At 34.7% G+C, this 21,862-nt stretch overlaps 2 protein-coding genes across 2 annotated transcripts in view; both read left to right on the top strand.

The window, feature by feature from the left end:
* LOC123699638 overlaps positions 1-12,314 on the top strand; it is a 33,761-nt gene extending 21,447 nt beyond the window's left edge. Inside the window, exons 4-6 of the mRNA XM_045646632.1 lie at positions 8,543-8,776; positions 9,977-10,167; positions 10,814-12,314. Coding sequence (XP_045502588.1) covers positions 8,543-8,776; positions 9,977-10,068 — 326 coding nt within the window. The 3' untranslated portion in view covers positions 10,069-10,167; positions 10,814-12,314. The remainder of the gene's footprint in view (positions 1-8,542; positions 8,777-9,976; positions 10,168-10,813) is intronic.
* Positions 12,315-14,180: 1,866 nt separating this feature from the next.
* LOC123699932 lies at positions 14,181-21,587 on the top strand. The gene is made up of 10 exons (XM_045646981.1): positions 14,181-14,371; positions 14,800-14,955; positions 15,332-15,497; positions 15,980-16,107; positions 16,450-16,576; positions 17,493-17,639; positions 18,494-18,656; positions 19,284-19,458; positions 20,001-20,110; positions 20,769-21,587. The coding sequence occupies exons 1-10, from the start codon at positions 14,181-14,183 to the stop codon at positions 20,915-20,917; spliced, it is 1,512 nt and encodes a 503-aa protein (XP_045502937.1). The 3' UTR covers positions 20,918-21,587.
* Positions 21,588-21,862: the final 275 nt, after the last annotated feature.

Below are 21,862 nucleotides of genomic sequence, written 5' to 3' on the forward strand. Positions count from 1 at the left end.
CTTGTCTTCTCGAATGTTTCTGTCGACTGCACGGCATGTTCCGATGCACTCGTAAATATCGATAAATTTCATAGCCCATTGATTATTTGTGTAAAAGATATATGTTTTAAAGAATTGCGGCCTGTGTTTCCTAAGCTGAGAAAATTTTATAGAGCAGACTATGATGCCATAAATTCTGAATTGAACAAAATAAATTGGTATGAACTTTTATCAACAGGTTCTTTGGACGAATGCGTGGACATATTTTACAGCAAGATAAATACCCTAATCGATAATTTTGTCCCATGCATAAAGATATCTTCTCGACGCCATTACCCTAAGTGGTACACGCCGGCTCTCATTAATGCAATTAAAGAGAAATCTAAATTTCACAGTCGATGGAAAATTTTCAAAAACCCTAATGACTACGCATCCTTTTCTCTACTAAGAAAAAGAGTTAAAAACTTACAGGACGAATGTCATTCTAACTATTTATCACGTTGTCAAGACAACATCATTAAGGATCCAAAGGAATTTTGGACGTATATTAACAGCAAACGTAAGAATTCTAATTTACCATCCAACATGAATTATAATGGACGCGTTCTCACAAACGGTAGTGATATTTGTAATGCTTTCAACGAATATTTTCATAGCGTGTTTCAAAGGACTATCTCCTCCAGCGTAACGCCTAATGCCTATGATTCTGATGTAACTGACTGCTTACACACTATACCTTGTAATGATGGAGAAATAAAAAAACTACTGAAGGATTTAGATGTTAAAAAAGGCGCTGGTTCAGATGGTATACCAGCTATATTCGTAAAGAAATGTCAGTCCGGTCTTCTTTTACCTTTAAAAATATTATTTAAACGTTCAGTCACCGAAGGAGTTTTCCCGAAACGTTGGAAAGAAGCCTTAATTGTACCGATTCATAAAAAGAATTCTAGATTAGAAATAACAAACTATAGGGGTATTTCATTGCTTAACATATTCTCAAAATTGCTTGAAAAACTCGTCTACAAAAGTATTTACACACATGCTCTGAATTACATTCCATATAATCAACACGGTTTTATAAAATCACGTAATGTCTTAACAAATTTATTGGATTTCACCCACTATCTTAACACTAATATGAATGACAACGTACAAGTTGATGTAATTTATACAGACTTTGAGAAGGCATTTGACAGAGTAAATTATGATGTTCTAATAGGCAAGCTTTCAGATGTAAATATCAAAGGAAACCTACTGAGATGGTTAGATTCTTATATAAGAAATCGTTGTCAAGCCGTTGTAGTTGGTGGTTATAGGTCTAACTTTGTAGATATCCCGTCAGGTGTGCCGCAGGGTTCACACATGGGACCTTTGCTGTATAATATCTATCTTTATGATATAGATAAATGCTTTCATAGTTCTAAATTCCTTTTATATGCGGACGATAAAAAGATATTTACCAAATAGCTAGTTTAGATGATTGTCTTTCACTTCAAAACGACCTTAATAGATTAACAAATTACTATAACATAAATAAGATATCAGTTAATATAAATAAATGTCAAAAAATAACTTTCTCTAGGAATAAAAAAAATATTATAAATTTTGAATATTCAATCTGCAACGAAAAAATTCCATCCACTAATACAGTAAGAGATTTAGGCGTAATACTGGACGAGAAACTCACGTACAACGACCACATTGAATACGTCACAAATAAGGCATTTGCTAATTTAGGTTTTGTTTTGCGCACAGCTGAACCTTTTGACGATATACGATGTTTAAAGGTCTTATACTTTGCATATGTTCGGAGTATCCTTGAGTTTGCATGTGTAATATGGCGACCAATCTACAAATGTTATATCAATAGGCTAGAAAAGATACAAAAAATATTTTTTAAGAAATTAAATTTTAAATCCAAACATTTCCCTGTAAGCTATGAGCAGGCTTGTCTACATTATAATATTAACGCGTTATCGGATAGAAGAGATCTAATCGACGTAATGTTCTTGTTTGATATTCTAAATAACAAATTTGACTGTATCTCTATTTTGAATCCTTTAAATTTTCGGGTTCCCAGTCAAGGCACTCGACAAAAAAATTTGTTCTTAGTGCCGTCAACGTCTACAAACTATCTTAAAAATTCTCCATATTTCAGACTCCCTGAAGTATATAATAATAAATTTTGCTCAGCTGATATATTTTGTTTATCACGCCCTAGATTTAAAAGTGCAATTCTTCAGATTATAAATAACTTAAATAAGTAATACACACACACACTCACACACACACACACACACACACACACACACACACACACACACACACACACACGCAGACCCTAACACACACACTCATTTACACGTCCACTCATTCTCTCACATTGTCACCTACCTTAACAGGCTCAATTTCATTTCTGTTTTTCTCAGCTTTAATGTTATATACTTATATTGTTGATATTGCTTGTTCACGAGAAGTCACATTTAATTCATTTATGTTTTGTGTTTCATCAAGAATTTTTTGTTAAAGTTAAGTTAAGTTTGTTAAAGTAAAAGAAAACAATTATAACTAGTACCTTTGTAATTTGCCGTTTTTTGTCACACAATTTTACTATTATCGGTGTGCCTTGTAATTGGCGTTTTTATATGTAATTAGTATAATTTATCTTATCAACAGCTGTAAGGTACCTTTTATGAATAAAATAAAAAATAAAATAAAATAAAGTTACAGGGCGAGATTTCATTAAGATTAGCGAGTCCCCCTCACTTTGAGTATGATTCATTTTCACACAATCACCACTCAAAGGTAAGAGAAAACCTTTGAGTTCAATATGAAGCTTATGGACTTATAATAAAGTTTACCTTTTAGTATGAAGAACGCAAAATAATGTAGGGTACATTTACTTATTGATGATGAATCTGTTCTGATTGCATTCTTGTGACAGTATATGTATTTTTTACTTGAAAAAAAGTTTATATTATTAATAAAGATCAGTTATAATTTATATCAATTGTACCCTATGGTTCAACCACGTAGTTCTTACATTATCTCTCTACTACTACGTGCCCAATAATCTAAAGTTATTAGATCTAATTAATCTAAGATTACTGCTTTCCGAATCGGTGGTAAATGTTAAAAATATTTAATGATTCGAAAGTGCTTCTAAAAAAAGTCTAATTGAATAAATAGGTAAATGTTTGAGTTTGAGTTTAATGTAGAGCTAAGCGGCCGGTTCTTTATCTCAATAAATATTGTTAAAAATAAATAAAATTACTCTATCTGAAGTTCGCAAAACGTGAACGGCCTAGCCACGTATTTTAGGTAGGTATAGAATTTGATTAGTTAAAACTTGTAGAGTTACACGTTTCTCTACATTAAATAATACAATTTTCAGAGCACGCCTCATAGTAGCAGATGGGCAACATTAAAAACATAAATCTATACTAATATTATAAAGCTGAAGAGTTTGTTTGAACGCGCTAATCTCGGGAACTACTGGTCGGATTTGAAATATTCTTTCGGTATGATAGTCGATTTATCGAGGAACACTATAGGCTATTATATATTATGACGCTAAGACCAACAGAAGCGGAACACTGCGGGTAAAACCGTGTAGCACAGCTAGTTACAAATACCGCAGCCCAGATTATTTTATTATCGTAAATAGCACAGCTGGCAGCCCTAGTTGCCGCCCAAGCTCTCCTGTGTGTATAATGCCTGTAATATACCTGTAATGTTGCACAAGGCCGAGCCTCTCGTTTGAAGAGTCACTGTTATTGTGTTCACTATCCACAGCTATGATAATAGACTACAGCCTATGGTAATTTTTTATTCATTAATTTACACCTATATGTTCAGAATTTTAAAAGATAAACCGTTGAGAGTATGGTTTATTCATAGAAACTGTTACCATAACTTGTAGAATATGCAGATTAACATTAAGAACTTTAATGTTGAAAAATATATACCTTATACATACATTGTAACGCAAACAAAAGAAATGGCTAAACTATTATATTATTTTCTGAACTGATATTATTCTTTAGCCTGGCCTATAGATAGGACAAAAGCGTCTCATTTTTCCGTTTATTGAAAACAATAAAAGAAAGTAGAGTTCCAAGCCTTTATGTATAAATATGATTGTAAAGTATCTGGGTCAGAGGGTGTATGCTTCCGAGGGTAGTGATTTCATGATATGACATCACCCTAGCGATAGCCAAGGGATAATGTGACACATATATGGGAATCAATTTAAAGATATCAAATTATTTTATCGTGCAAACTACAAATTAAAAAAAAATATAAAATTATTTAAGTATTTTTGCTAAAGTAAAAGGCATAATATTATTATGTATGTCTTTGACGAGAAGTTAATTTTTGTGCACTAAAAATGTAATTATCGTACCAAGGATAAGATTTAAGAGAAACTTTATTCATAAAGCAGATGCATGTTTTTATTCAAATAAGACTCAGATTTTAAAGTTTCTTTCAGTTAGCTATTCATCAAGAAACGTAGGTTGTTTTTTGGAATACATACAGTTACCTAAATTATATTGCAATAACTTATTAGGTTGATACAACTGGGCTGGTCACTAAATTTTGTATGCAGTGCGACTTCCAAGCACATTATAAGGTTAAGAATATTTTTAACTCTTTAATATTTATTTAATCAGTTGACATTTTTTCCATCACCATTTGTATAATTATAAAAGGCAAGAAAAAAAGGAACGTTACAGTTGAATCACGCAATTAATCACAAAATGTACATAATTATCATCTATTAACCTTCAAAAGAAAGCTGCTTCCCGTGTCTCAATGAATTCACAAGCAATTATGTTGAATGGCCGCGGCCTGTAGGCACAAGGCGAGGTTGGAGGCGTGGTGGTAAGGTCGAGGATCTACAAGATGTAACGTCGTTTGTCAAAGCGGACAAGAGATAAGAACTAATTAAATGAAAATATCATAACCTTTTTTTTGTTCGAAGCAGTCCTTCCAATATACCTACACGTATTTGTTGAATATTTTCGCCGATAGATTTAAATCTAAAACATTTTGTGTGAAGAAAATTTGCGAAACGTAGCATTTCTTCTCAGAGAAGTATGTATTGTTATACCTACATATTGTGTGATTTTCTGTGTTCGTTTGTAAGATACGATGTTTATTTAATTAAACTCTATGCTGTTATTAATAAAAACGATGGCTTTTCTGCATTAAAAATGTTTTCATCTGAGTCTTATATGCGTTGTTAAATGATTGTCCTGCTACGTACTTATTAAATGACACAATGCGTTGTGACAAATGCACAGACACGCCCTCCGCGACCTTGGAAACCATAATTAGGAGGGAAACCTTATAATTTTCGGTGCGACTGCCAGGGCTGTGCAAATTGTGATGAACTTAATTATATTTCATCATTGACAGACCGGAAAATTAATGTTCTCAATAAATTACCATTTACAATGCCTAATGATAAATTAGCTGAAGTGAGGTCTGCAATTGTTATTTGTTACGGAATGAAGAAAATAATTGAGAAAAAATAAATCGAATCTAAATTGGCTCTTTGGTTTTATCTCGAGTTTTAAATTAGCTGTGAATTTCATTTATTAATTTCGTTTAATCTATATTAGTATATTATAAAGCTGAAGAGTTTGTTTGTTTGTTTGAACGCGCTAATCTCATGAACTGCTGGTCCGATTTGAAAAATTATTTCGGTGCTAGATAGCCCATTTATCGAATATCGAGGAAGGCTTATGGCTATCATCACGCTAAGACCAACAGCAGCGGAACAGTGCGGGTAAAACCGCGGCACAGCTAGTCATAATGTATTATTATCAAGAAAAGTTTATTTTCAAACGTTTCGGAGGTACACAGATACACAGTTAAAAATGGTTATATAATATTTTCTGGTTGTGACTTCCTGAGGCTCTGGTTACTTTATTTCCGTGGCACGAGGGTGGGACTGCGAGTTCGCAAAAACACCGTACCAATATATTTAATTAAATAAAAAGCTTCTCTTGTTATTCAGAAATTGAAATATCTGATTTGCGTAACATATAAATTCAATAAGTTTAATTAATTTTCATCACTGTATGTTATGCTAATGGATAAACCGTTAAACTACTTATAAGTATTACTAATTTTGAAAATTACTTCAAATGTGTTATACCAACTTACATAGTTTTATCAATTTTGAATCCGGGGATAAGTGCCTGATCGTTATGATAGTTATCTCAAAATATTTGTAGTATCCCGTGGAAGAATATAGGATACATACGATATTATATTATATGTGGTAAATTATGAATATGTAAAGACACAAACATATTTACATAACTTTCGTATGCTAAACAACGCAAGCACACTATCGATTCAGTCTATTTCCAATAAACGACTATAGAAGTCAAATAAACCCACGCAAATATATACGCAGACGTATGTCTGGAGACAAATGTTTATTCTCCCAAGGGTAGCTATAAAGCCGCAAGTGTGCCAAGTGTACCCACGCTAAACGTCCACTCTTGTTAGTTGTTAGTACTTGGAGACCTTGGCACAAAGTTGCCGTTAGGCACGCTCGGGATCTTCCAGTAATTGCACTATTTCTGTGCCCAAGTGGGGGCGGTCCACACTAAACCTCAACCTTCATTTAGGAGGGTTACTTGCGCCCCTTAGCTTTGAAACGCGCGCTTTAAGATCTAGAAATTAAGCTTTGCGAGCCCTCGGAGCTTTGCTTTCTAGTGTCTTGCTACAAAAAGACTTTGTCGAGCGATGTTTTATATTTAAAACTAGCTTCCGCCCGCGACTCCGTCCGCGCGGAAAAATTAAGATTAATTTTTTTTCTACGTATTTTTCAGGGATAAAAAGTATCCTATTTTATGCCCAGGATAATAAGGTATAATTATACCAAGTTTCATCGAAATCGAACCGTTAGTTTTCACGTGATGCCTTCACATACAGACAGACAGATAGACAGACAGACGGACAGACAGACAGACAGACAAAAAATTTTTTAATCAAATATTTGGGTTTGGTATCGATCCAGGAACACCCCCTGCTATTTATGTTTACAATATTTGCAATGTACAGAATTGACCCTTCTACAGATTTATTATATGTATAGATTTATACAGTTGTACATATTGTTAAAATTTTTATTAACATTGTAGTTTTAGTGTTATAAATTTTTCTATAACAAATTTTGTTCCTAGAGGATCAATCAGATATCTATAAATCCCATTATGTTTCAAAGTTCAACTATAAAAAGGCAGACAGACAGAAGTAGGTACTTACTACTTCATCAATTATTGGTACAATTCGTCACGGTTTAGTTACTATTTTTTATAAAATTCTCCAAGGACTTAAAAAGCGTAGTCTCGTAGTCACGGTTGAATGAAACCTAACATTTTTTCTTCAAAATATAACCTTTTTGCGGCGTCTCTTACGTTTTGTAATATTTCAACTAAATCATCGTTACAATAAATGTACGTAATTTGATTATGTTGTTCAAACTCAAACATTTATTTATTCAATTAGACTACTTTTAGTAGCACTTTAGAATCGTCATTACATAAGTATTTTTAACATTTACCACCGATTCGGAAAGCAGTATCTATCGTGTTACTTTTTATTTCCTATAGTTAAACAGTGAGCATATCAATAATTTTTAGCAAATTGAAAAAAAGTTAAGCTCCTATGTTAAAATCTTGAAAAAGAATAAAGGGTTTCTGCGCTGTTTACTTCACTTATATCGATCTATGTGAAGCTCTACCATGTGTTACATCGTCATTTCATCCCAATTCCATTTGAGTCTAAAATAATAAAGAGAAAAGAAGTAACAAAACGACACACGTAGCTTAATAATTACGTGACTTGTAAAAGTATGCATGTTTACAGGTAAAAAGGATCAATAGGTATTGCAGGTCCTTGTAGACATGCGTGTAGTGCCCGAAACAGATTGCAATCAATAGTGCATGGAATATTTCATTTGCAGGCTTTTTAACGCGCCTTTGCGACTTATACGCAGCATTTGATACTTGACGAGTACTCACGTTAAAGCATAAACTTTAGTTGTGAAACTGTTGAAAAGTAAATTGAAAAGAATGCTAGATTGTATTTTTCAAATGATTGTTTTTGATATGTATAGTTTGTTTATAATATGTAGGTAGTCTCTTCGTAATAATTCAACAAATTAGAATTTCCAATGAGATCACATTTTTATTCTAGACGTCCTTTAGGAAACGGAAATAGAACAATGCATAACAATACGAATGGCATGAATCAAAGGTGAAGTGCTAAAATACAGACATTTAAACTACATTTTAGAAACTGTTTATTTAAGAAATATTATTGAAACTTTCAAATGCATTCATTGAGAAGTTGGTAAACTGAAACGTTTCGTTTGGGAACTTCGCCTTCGCCTTGTGGTATAGGATCTTGTGTTTTAAAATAACTTTAACGTAAATTAATGTTCAAGTACGTCTATAAGGACGCGGCGTACTTTTGTAGGCGCACTAAAATCCATAAACATCTAAATGTCTCGAGTCATCTCTATTCTCCACCATTCCAGTCCCAGCGACGCAGGACGGGTGCGGCGAGTGCACGCGGCGCGAGATGGAGTACTGCGAGACGCGCGTGCTGGCCGACCACTGCTGCTGCGAGCGGCGCTTCCTGCCCGAGCCCTTCCCCTGGCTGCCGCACACCTGCTACATGGGCCCGCACCGCTGCAAGCCGCTGGCCCACGACTGCGTGCGCTACGTGCGGCTGCGGGACTGCTGCTGCTACAGGCACCTGGCTGACCGATGTGAGTGACCGCACTGCACACACATGCTCTACGGCAACAAGACTGCACGCAGCACACGACACGCAACACGCAGTTACATACAAAACATAACACTGAAAACGCGATAGCCGATAACACGCGGCACTCAACACATAACACGTAGCACACAACACGCAACACACGCAACACACAACATTTGATAACACGCGGCACACAACACATAACACGTAGCACACAACACGCAACACGCAGTTACATACAAGACAACACTGAACACGCGATAGCCGATAACACGCGGCACACAACACATAACACGTAGCACACAACACGCAACACACGCAACACATAACATTCGATAACGCGAGGCACACAACACATAACACGTAGCACACAATACGCAACACACGCAACACACAACATTCGATAACACGCGGCACACAACACATAACATGTAGCACACAACACGCAACATGCCATAACACACGTAACACACAACATTCGATAACACGCGGCACACAACACATAACATGTAGCACACAACACGCAACACGCCATAACACACGTAATACACAACATTCGATAACACGCGGCATACATAACGCAACACGCAATAACACGCGGCACACAACACGTGACAATACGCAGCACAAAATTGAGTTTTATAATTTGCAAGAAATTTGATAAGTGCAATTCACAAGACTAAAATCGAAAACATTGCATGTTAAGAAATTCTAAAGTAACTTGCTGCATTAACTTTGACACTATTTCTACAACATATTTCATACTGTTTGTTCAACTGTACCTTTATAACGCTCAAAACATTTGCTCGTAAATGTTTTATAGGAGCGTAGAATTTATAAGTGAAAAATGACTGTTTTCTATTTTCTACAAAAATCAAAACTAATAAATACAGTTCCCTCGGAAAGTAAAGTTTATACCTAACTAATACATATTATAAACATAATAAGGTTGATGACGAATTAAATATTGTTCCGTTTCCGAATTATGAAATGGCTTTATTATTTTCAGAAAACGATTGAAATGTAGGATTTTTTGAAGTGAAAGCTCTTTAGGCTCGTAGAGAGTAAAATTTCCAAGGTCATATGATTTTGGTCTTTCTGAATCTTGCCAAGGAAGTTTCACTTCCGACACGTGTGCAGCTCGCTTTTTTTTTTCATTTTCTTCTTTTCTTAACATTTTACGCTACCCCGTACATTCCAGGGAAGGCAATCCTATCGCGGTCCAGCCGGGTAGGCGTGGGCGGGGTGTCCCTACTCCTCCTGTCCATGTTGCTGTTCGTGGCGTACTTGTGACCCGCGCCGCCGCCCGCGCGCGCGCCCGTGCACGTGTGATACACTGCGGCGTGTGCACGGGGGCAGGGACGGTGTGTGGTACAAAGCGAGCAGTGGATGGTGAGTGATGGTTGTACGTTGGTGTAGATAGCTGGTATTGTAGTGTGTGTTGCGCCGCGTTTACGGGGGAAGAGCTGTTGTGTGGTACGCAGCAAGCAATGGATGCTGTTTGAGTGCTTGCGATACGTTGCTATTTATGTAAATAGCGGAGTATTGTACTCTTGTAGTGGAATAATGCAGGAATTGATCACAACGGGGAGGGAGGGATGAATGTTTCTGAGTGTTGTACCACATTGTAATACTGTGGTTGAACGTTGATATTGATGTACATTGCAGGCTTTGCTGATAGTATAACTGAGGGAGTAATGTATGTTGAAGTGCACGTGGCAAGGCAATATTTGTTGAGTGTGTTGCTGTTCCACATACATTGCAGGTATTAAAGGAAGCAATGTATGTTGAATTCTACATGACAGAGCAATGTATATTGAGAATATTGCTGGTAGGAGAGCAATGTGTGATGAATGAGCATGGTTATGTAAGAATGCACGCTATCTATATGTGATGTGCGTTATATGGAGTATGTTTGTGATACATTGCTGGCAGTTGTGGACTGTGGTTTAGAAGGAAGCGATATAAATGTTAGATTTGATTTGATATGGTAAATTTTCAGTATAATGTTTGATTTAAATGATGTCTTTTATTCTAGCGAAAGAGTAATGTGAATGACAAAGGCGACGCTTACTTTGTGAAGACTCGATGTTGATTGATGATCTAACTACATTGCTGCTTTAAATCGCGAAATATCTTTTATTGTATACGCGAGCAAGGAATGAATGTTCGACGAATGGAACATTTCGGGTTGATAATATTATGATGTTTCATAAACTTGGGAACTATGTGTTTGCGAATATGACGACAACGATTGTATTTATCTTGGAATATAGTTTCAAATTTAAATCCAAACTACAAGATAGAATAAATGTAGTACAAGAAATACATTTCTCTTGGTCTGCAGCCAATTAAATTCGAAATAGCTTAAAAAAAGCTTATATGAGGTTAAAAATTATTTGTATTAACTCCAAAGAATTGCTATGTATTATCTAGTAAAAAATCAGTAGAATCTTTTAATAAATAAAAAAATCGAATATCCGCACAATTTTTCCTAGAACTTCTTCTAGAATCTAGATATTTATCTAACACTATCTTAGTATTTCGAGTATAAAGACGTAAAAGTGGAGCTTTCTGTAAATAGGTTAAGAGCTTTTCCAAAGAATTCGCATAAAATTATGTATTTTTTTGCGCCTGTTGGAAAACACTTTACGAGGTTTTATTAAAAAAAAATCAGAAGAATATGCGAAAAGTGGATTTTTTTTAATAATAAGAATACACACAATTAAAATAAATGAAACTAACGGTGCATTTGCATCAAACGAGCGAATGCTCGTTCCAACCCCACGGCCACTATGTCAAATTCTTTTGGTGAAAACAGCATTCTTTAGTTGTTCTTAGTGCGTTCGAAAACATTCTATGCAATGTTCTAATACTGAACAACACTGAATACGAGTTTTCGTTTATACTGAAAGATCAGGAAAGAATGTTCTTGTACATAGAGCTAAAGCTAAATAGCTCTATGTTCGTTTGATGTAAATGCATCGTAATAAAGTGAATATAAATTTCTATAGTAGTCTGATATTATTATTTCTATAAAATAGCTTACTTATTAATGGTAAAAATTAAAATACTAAGACCACATAAATTCATGTGATATGGGAGACAAGCGTACAAAATGCGTATTATTTTTGTAAAGCTATCAAATAGCAATATTTACTTTTTACTTCTAAATTCATTATTATTTATTATATATTTGACAGAAATAGTGTATAATATTTTATAATATGTCTGGAATACTTACAATTATTTACATCTAAGTTATTTACATACATTTCTCACTTTTGTTATTGACATAACATTACTTAAGCCGGCTACTCACGTACCTGCCGCAGGGGCAATTTTGGTCGTTCTATAAATTGCCCCTGCTTGCATATACACATCACAAGCCAATTAAGGGTCCAATTTAAAAATTGCCTCTGCTGCAGGTACGTGAGTAGTCGGTTGAAGTAAATTTTATTTGTATTTTATTTGCTGTATGATGAGAAATTGACCTATCAAATTATTATTTAAACGTTACCATGTTTGTTTTTGTATTAAGTATATATATGAATGAATTGTACAGTTATTTTAATTATTATAATTTACCAATTCAAGAGAAACTATGTGTCATCAAAAATCTTAGTTTTGTATATTACTTTAAAATAAAGTTTTTACACGAAAGAGAATGAATAAGTAATTATGTATTTAAAGATACGTAATTTTCTTAACCGAAAAAAAGGTATCCATTGCTGTTTTACTACAGTATTATTTCATATCTGAAATTAGAATCTATAATAGAGCTGCAGTGGATATAAAATAACTCCAAAGATCGGGATTTTTGTTAAAGGTTGGTTTATTTTTATTTTAGTTGTAGTTTTGTTGACTATTTATTATAATTTGAACGCCAAAGGTGTATTAGTTAATAATAGGGATGAAAAAGGAAAATCGTACATCAATTCAGCGAAAGATTTTTAATTAGATACCTTAAATGCATTTAACTTATAGATTTTTTTGTATCAGTTGGACTATTTTCATTGCATAAAAAATAAATTTATTGAAACGTGATCTGAAATGAAATTAGAAAATTCAGAGACAAATTGAGGTACTAATTGTTCAAATTGATGCACAATTTTACGGAATTATATTTCTAATAATATAAATTATAACATTCCTGTAAATATGAACTATTATTGTATTTGACTTTCAATTAAAATCATTATTATCTATAGATTCCGAAATAAATTGTGACAAACGAGTTACCAACTAAAATGTGTTTTATTTCTTTAGATATACCTTGACAATCCTTTTAATTTAATTAGTATCAATGTATATACAGTGAAACTTGGTTAAGTGGGACCTGGATAAGTGAGAAACCTCCATAACTGTAACTCATGCTGAGGTCCCAACACTTTGGCACTGAATTACCTCTGTTAGTGGGACGAGGTAAACCTCTATATCTGGGATTTGTTCTTTCGATTTATCGTCATAGTTACCTCTATAACTGAGACAGCGAGTAAATTTTATATGCATAAACCTCTGTAACTGAGATAACATTGTTTGTTTACTGATTCTTATTCTACCCACAAATTCCACACGTAATTCCAAGTACGTAAGTACAAATTTTGAGCTTCAATTACCTTCAGTTTTAGTTCCGCTTTACTATCATACAGATATTTATTTGAAAAATGTCAAAACGAAAGCTACAATGTTTATCATCACGTGAAAAACTGAAGTTAATATCCGTTTATGAACCTGTATTCTCACCTCTATTAATGGAACCCTCTGTAAATGAGACAGATATTTATTTATACCTGTATATCTGAGACACTGGGTAAGTGGAATACCTCTATAAGTGAAACGACATTGCAGGTCCCTTGATGTCTCACTTAACCAGGTTTCACTGTATCAATTACAAGTATCTAGTTCAATTAGAAAAGGACTGAATCGATCGATAAACAAATTAGTAAGAAATATTGAACTAATAAGTCTGTCCGTCAGTCCGGCGGAGGTTTTGTCTTCAGTTGAATCTGCAGTACATAACTAGTGGCACTAAATTAATATAATATGTACGTAGATAAAATCTATGAACGTGGAAAAGTTCATATACCTCGCATGATTCGTTATAATTACAATAATAATTAACCTACAGAAAAACAATTTAAATATAAAACAATTATTTTTCAACACGCAGGCTCACGCCCTTTATTCAATGCATTTGTTTTGGACAAAGGACATTGTTTTAGGTTTCCTTTATGAAAAAAAAGATTAGTTTTTAGGTTCATTAATTACTTACCTGTTAAATGAAATTATTATGGCACCATCCATGTTAATAGTTAAACAAAAATAAAGACTTATTTCATTTACTTTTCAGCACACATAAGCGGTAGATAAAGTTCAATTATCTGTTTATTATTACCAAAAAAATGAGAACAACAGACCCCAAAAACTGGTACAAAATAAACCAAAGATCACATCGCAATCTGCCCCTCTTTGGTTTACATCCCTCTGCTATAGAGACGCGGCTTAGAAAGAGTTTCATAGATGCTCTGAAGGAATTCTATGGTCATAGTACTTGTGTACGATTGCTGTATAGACAAAGTACAGGACGTTACGGGTAAGGTACTTTGTTTTACTTTGTGTATTTTTTTATACGATGAGATGCATAGGAAATGTTTCTGAATCTAATCGTAAAAAACTTGCAAAAAAGCGTTGGTACCTATATTATATAAAATTACCAAAAAGCTCTAGCTTTTGCGAAATTGCATTAAAATAGGATATTCATGTTTCAAACGACTATTTTCTACGTTTTCACTTTCATCAATTATATAGCTAATATTGACGACTACACTTTCACTTAAAATACCATTTTGAACCTATTACTCATAACACTAAACATTTATATAAAATTTAATTTCCCCAAATATATTATAAACTGTATTATTTTAAAACTTTTGCAATAAATATTTTTTCTATTTTCTAAATTCTAAAAAAAAATTATAACTTAGTTTCGTCAATGATACACATGCCTAATTAACATTTCAGTTATATCTACTCCATCCTCTATATCGTTTTACTATCCTTCGGCATATTCACACTCGTGACAGACGTCGGTCACATGGTCGGCGCGCCGAACATCGAAGTGAGTCCGCACGAGCAGCGGCAGCAGCCAGCGCTCCTGGAGTTCCCGGCCATAGCGCTGTTAGTATATTAAGAAGTCTAGAATTGACTAGGTTTAAAAAAAAATATTATAAAAAGGAAAGATTGTTTGTAGCGATTTAATTTAAAAAGATTGGTAGAGACCAATTAAATAATTATAATATCATTTGAAAGCTACAACTTACCAAGTGATGTCCTGCACCATGCAGGACACAATATCATAAGATTTATAGTGTTTGTATAATAGATCTACATAGTTATTAATTTGTAACAATAGGTACCTAACTATCTAAACCTCTACGAGAGTCGGAATTTTAACAAACACGTAAATTAAGTAAAAGCAATAAATAAACGTATAAGTGATAGTTAAATAGCCTTAACTTCCTTGCTTTCATACAAATTTATTTAAATATTGCAGAAACCGGCGAGACAAAAACAAAACATTTACACTAGAAGAAATAGAGAGTAACTTGCTTGCGTATGGCGGGCTGGTGAGCCGCACCAAAACTAAGTTCAACATGAACTTCATCAAGTTCCTGGATAGTGTCGACCAGGAGACTAACGTTACTAATATTCTGCTAAAGGTATACCTACTATATTTTCCATACAATTGCGCAGATGAAAATAGAGCTATGGATTACACAGTTAACTATATTAGGTTGAATACCTACCTTATATAGTTTAATAGGAAAGAAAAATGAAATTTTTGTTATATTTTTTAATGCTTTCTTTGAATAAAAAAGCATGAAAGGTGTCAAGGGACGATGAAATGAAGTTACTAAAATAACTAGCTTGCTTACTATGAGAGATAGACAGAGTCTATACAAACATAGAAACAGGCACACGCCGCACGCCATGTTCAGTAAAAATTATAAGGAACTTCGTTTCAATAGGTCGTGGCGAAAAAATACAGACATAATTGATGGTGTTAAATACATATAATAATGTATATTTTTCGTAATTGTCTTAAATTTAAATTTATCTAAATAAATCTCAACATTCTGAAAACTAATCTCTCTAATACTCGTTTTCGATATTATCAATTCTTAATCAAAAGCATGTCCAGCTATCCCCCGAGTGCGGCGACATGCTGGTGTACTGCGAGTGGAAGGACAAGAGCATCCCGTGCCGGCACATGTTCGCCACGCGCATGACGCCGCACGGCTTCTGCTGCCTCATGAACTCTAGATACGCGTCAGTTTTTATTTCATCCCAACATAAATACTATGACGAATATTAAAAAAAATAAGTAGGTAAATGTCGGTCACGCTTTCTTGTTTAAGCTACTGATCCAATTTTGGTAAAATTAAAACAAAGATGGATCTTGGAAAAATAAATACGAGTAGGCTGCTAAGTGACAAAAGAAAAAGAAAATAGACACATAAATCCGCATTATACAAAAAAAATATTATAATGATAACTATAATATTTTTTTGTATAATGCGGTTTTATTATTTAACGTTTTGTCAGGGGTACAGCTTAATTAGATAGACGGTTTCTTAGTCTAACTGTCGTTATTCATCTTGATTTTTGTAGACCCGAAGATTCGTCAAGAAAACCAATGTATTTACACTCGCACAACTACGGCACCGGTCTGCTGGTGGTCGTGCAGGAAGATGTAGATGACTTCATGTTCCTGCGTCGACTTGGCACCGATACTGAGGTATAAGTTTAGCTAGGTTATTTCAGTTTAAAATAACCTTTTCTTCTTCTGAAGTTTAAAGGTTCTCTTCGTCTAAAGATTAGTTAAATGATTAGATTTGTTTGTTGGTTTTGAATAAAAGGTTGTTTATCTTTATTTATTCTACTAAACATAGGTACATGGTTCATGGTTTTATAAGTTTTCTTACTTTTAATTTTGAAATTAATTGTACATAATTTTTTCAACATTTACTTAACGTAAATATTTTTGAAGTGAAAACTTCTTTAGCGGCGTTGGGTATAAAATCTTAAACTCGCGTCAGGACACGTGGCCTGATCGAAAAAGCGTAAGACGGATTTTTTTTAGCCCTTACATTCCATGCGTAAGGGCGGCCGTACACGGACCGCTTCAAGCAGTTGAGACCAACCGCTTGAAGCCGCGACCGCGCGGTGAACTATAGGCATTCATTCACCGCCGTACACGTGACGGCTCGAGCCGTCGCGACCGCTTCAAGCCGTCAACTGCATGACGAAATTCCACCGTGCCGTTGACGGCCCGCGAGCGGTCGTGAGGCATACACTGACTGCTCGAGCCGTTGACTGCGCTAGAGCCGTCGACGGCTCCCTTCCCCTCTGAAAATCAATGACTTGACTAGTCAAAAAAATCAACCGCTCGAGCGGTTGGTAGCGACGGCTCGAGCGGTCAACAACCGACGGCTCGAGCAGTTGACGCCGACCGCTCGAGCCGTCCGTGTACGTCGCTCAGCTGTTAACTGCTCGAGCGGTCCGTGTACGGCCGCCCTAAGACGGATACCATTCCAAAATATGAAACATAGAACGTTAATAATCAAGTTTTCACTTCTGCCGGCACTCCCGGAGTGCAACCCGTCTTTTTCTTATATTCTGCTCTAACAATTATAACTATTTTGTAATATTAGGTGATAATTTTTGGTGGCAATCAATACCCGATTCAAGACAGTGGTGGCGTGCGGTCTTTCCCCGCTCCAAAGAACTACTTCGTCAGCGTCAAACTGAAAACGCGGAGGCAGGAAGTATCAAGTGGCGTTATTTTTGATGAAAATTTGGTTTGTGAAACTCTTCTTACAAATGTTTTTGAGGGATTTTCGAACTTATATTTTGACACTCGGTTTGGACTTTTTCATCTTCAGAATTTTTCTGGGTGAAAGTCATGTTAGTTATTTTTAATTTGTTTTCGCTGGGATTAGGCTAATAATTGTTAAAGTATTCAGAAAAAATATCTATAGGGAGAATAGTTCGTACATAATTATTAATTATACATAATTATATAAAGTGTATAATTTTACGTGTGTTATCGTTACAGTTACACGATATTAAAAATGAAAATTATTCTCGTGCGACGTGATTATTAGAGAAGTAAATAAATTTATGAACATTTTTCGTATTTCTATAATTAGTAAGGGAACAAGGATATCATATCCATACTATCTAATATTATAAATGCGAAAATAACTTTATCTGTCTGTCTGTTATTTAATCACGCCTAAACTACTGAACCAGTTTTCACGATATTTGGTAGATATTTTGATATCTGAGAAAGGACATAGGCTACTTTTTATTCCGGGAAAATGACGCAATCCCGGAAATCCTACGGGAACTATGAGGGTTTTTCTTTGAATGCGCGGGCGAAGCCGCGGGCGGAAACCTAGTGTATAATAAAAGTAAGATACAGTATTTTAAAATGAGTAAACGTAAGCGTAGTAGAATGTAAAGACTTGCTTAGAGTGGGTGCCTTTTTTATTTTTTTTTATAGTGGGGAAATCTTGCAAAGATACCCACGGCCCCCGGGGAAGGAGCCGTGGGTTATGTCGGATTCTTACCGACTAAAACCCCAGTGTGTTCCGTCGAGCCGCTTTAATGATGGGGCCGCGGGTATTGATCAGAATTCTCCCGCGACTAGAGCGGTTGCCTGGCGCACGGGCCGCCCGCCCCGCTGTGCCTGGCGCGGTGCCGGCGCGGCGCGGCCGCTGCGCTGTGCTCGTGCGTGCCGCCCGCGCTGCTGCCCGCACACACGGACAAGGTCTGTACGCCCGAGTACTTGCACTGCATTGTTAGACATCGAGGTGGGTGCGCTGTGTTTCAAATTATGATGAATCCTGTACTAATCCTTTAAATGACATTGATATATTTTTTAAGCTATTACACAGCTTCTATCGCGGGCCTTGAGCGCGGGGACCGAATCGAGAAATTCCGTAACGAAAAAACCTCACGCTCCCCACTCCGACGGACGGAAGTGTGACTTGAAGGCATAGCATGCAATAGCTTTACTGCGGCAGTCCCCGAGTGCCACACGTCGTTTTTTTTTTAATTTATTACGGTTTTGTTACTGGGTACAACTGTATACAAACATATTATTAATAAAAAAATATCGCTGCACAGAAACACAGAATAATAACTAATTAACTAGTATTACTAGCGTTAACAGAATACAAGCCTTACCTTCAAAATTTATAAATTGATCATGTTAATATGCATATTTGCCCACAATTATGGGCCCTAAACATCGCCATTTCTTAAATTGAATTATTTATCTAATTAAATTTATTTATCGAATGTTAATCATTGTTAAGCCTTCTTATCTAATATCAAAAGAGTCTATACTCTATAGCTTTGCTAAATTGCATGAAAAAATCCTCTTTAAAGGAAGAGAAATTAATTTAATGACATTTCATATAAATTCCCCTTCCCAGAAATACTCCTCCAATACTTCCCCGACTTCTCCCAGTCGCAGGGCGCGGCCGAGGAGATGTCGGACTCAGTGGACTGCCGGCACTGCCGCCCGCACTGCGCACACACCTACCACGAAGCTAGGCTTACGAGGCAGAGGGTGGACACAGGGGAGAGATACTTTTTGGATCAGTACACGTATGTTAGCATATATACAGTTTTTGAAGTTATACTTCTTTTGGCGCGATGGAGAAAAATGATGAGAGTGAATTTTTACGATGCGCGCGCACACCGACACATAAATTTAACAGCATGAAGTTAGTTCTAGGTGGTATGAAAATTGATAACTATGTTCAAGTTGTATATTCTAGTTTTTTTTTCCATACTCCAAAGAAGTATAACTTCTAACGCGTGTAGCGTAGCGTCTAGGTACATAAGTACACACACTCTTTTTTTTTTAGACCTAAACTTGTTCATCTGATTACTTCCAACAGTGCTTAGTTACTATGTACCGACAAAAATGGTTAAAACACTAATTTGTAGAGCTCCGCTCTCTATATTATGACATTTTTTCAATTTTGAAAACATACAGTAAGTATGTAAAAAACCATTGAATTATTCAAAGTAAAAACAAAAGGTAGACTTCATTGAAAACAAAAATTAACATTCTAATTTGTAAATTATAATTATGTACTATTTTGAAATGCCTTATAATTAATATATAAGTACTTTTTTTATAGCAAGAAACTAGTAAACTATCCCAACTCGACACTGGTCCACATTTACTTCGCGTCAGACCGACAGGAGTTCTACAGCGTTGGAGTTACTTACCGCTGGTTCGACTTTGCAAGTAAATATCTTTTGTATAATCAAAAATATGTTTAAATTGCTTAGGACATGATTAATTGAAGTGAAACTTCTCTATCGGGGTTGGAAAAAAATGTTGTGTAACATTTTTTCGTTACGCGTGACATTTTTCCGTTACGCGCCATCTTTTTTTTATCCCTTATCCTTACCACGCGTGATTCGACGTATTTCTGTAAAGTTGCATATAGTATTTTTTTTTTTGAAAAATAAGGTCATAAAGAAGTTTCACTTCTTACTTACACCCACACAATTTTTATAAAATAGTGTTTAATTTCATATATTCTTATAAATAAGTACATAGTATTGTTTCAAATTTCAATCAATTAGATTATTTATAAATTCAAGTATAAAATATTTTTAAAGTGAAACTTTTATTACATCGTCTCAAACTTTTTGCTCTGTGTAGCGCATGTCGCGTGACGGTCGAACCGTACGATAATTATCGTACAAATACGATAATTTTGTGCCTAATTTTCACTTTTACCGTGGTTTCATAAAACCACACAACATTTTATTAACTAATATTAAAAAGAATATTTTCATCGATTTGTATTAAGCTTTCCTCAACTTCTTACTAGATAGCGCTATTATAAATACCAATAAATCTTAAAATATTTTTCTAGTGTGTCTTAATTTTCCAGTATACATCAGCAATCACTGGATGACAATAGTGGGGATGGGTTTAATCAACTTCTGGGAAGTGATCTACTTCACCACATTCCGGTGGTACCACCACTATCAGCGACGCAAGGAATCCATGGAGCTGACTGATACTTTTAAACATTTATAATTTCAGTTCAAATATATAGCTTTTTATATAAGATATTATTTGTAAAATATATAAAAAAATTTGTAACGGAAATAACTAGCTGTTATTAGATGATTCACAATTTTGAAATTGTAAAATGCGTTTCAAATTAGAATATGCCATGATGGACCCGCGCCATGTTGTGACGTCATTTCTGTCATGAAAATTATGTACGTGTAAATGATTCATTAAAATAATGCATATTTATGAATAGTTTTAATAATGTTATACAATTCACAAAAAAATGAAAAAAAAAATGTTTTTGCTGCTGTCCATACTTTGTTATCTAACTTTGACAGATCAAGGTTATTGACGCGTATATTCTTATTTGAAACGCATTGTTGGCTTGGTATACTCATTGAGAGGATTAATTACTTCTGCCTTTCAAAATAACAACTTAATGATCCTCATTATCTCCAATAAAAGGTTTATAAAATGTAATAACGTCATAGTGATTGCTTATAATAAATAATAAGTTTTATATGAAATAAATTGATCACGAACTTTGACCATTACAAATGTGGTCAGGGCCTGTATAACATGTAGGTACTTGAAAATCTAAGGTCGATCTTCAATTTTATTTGTGATATATTATATGCTATCGAAAAATAAAATTGTAAACTTAATTGAATAAAAATATCAGACTAAAAAAGTTGTTTTTCTTGGCTTACCCATACTTTCTTTCCGCGTGCAAACTTTATTTCTCCTCATAACACAAGATATCAGTTTCTTCGAATTCGAGAAGAATAATTCGATAAACATTCCACCAATTTTGTTTTTATAACACTTTTTTTGCAAATAAACTTATATTTTTCATTTTGAGAAAGTTTTACAATCTAACTTACGTACAAGAGTAATGAACTTAGTTTGCCAATTATGCAATGGTCAAATTAATTCATATTTGAACAGCAAATTAATTAATTCTTA

This window comes from Colias croceus, chromosome 18 (genome assembly GCF_905220415.1).
Source record: "Colias croceus chromosome 18, ilColCroc2.1".
Classification (NCBI taxonomy): Eukaryota; Metazoa; Arthropoda; class Insecta; order Lepidoptera; family Pieridae; genus Colias; species Colias croceus.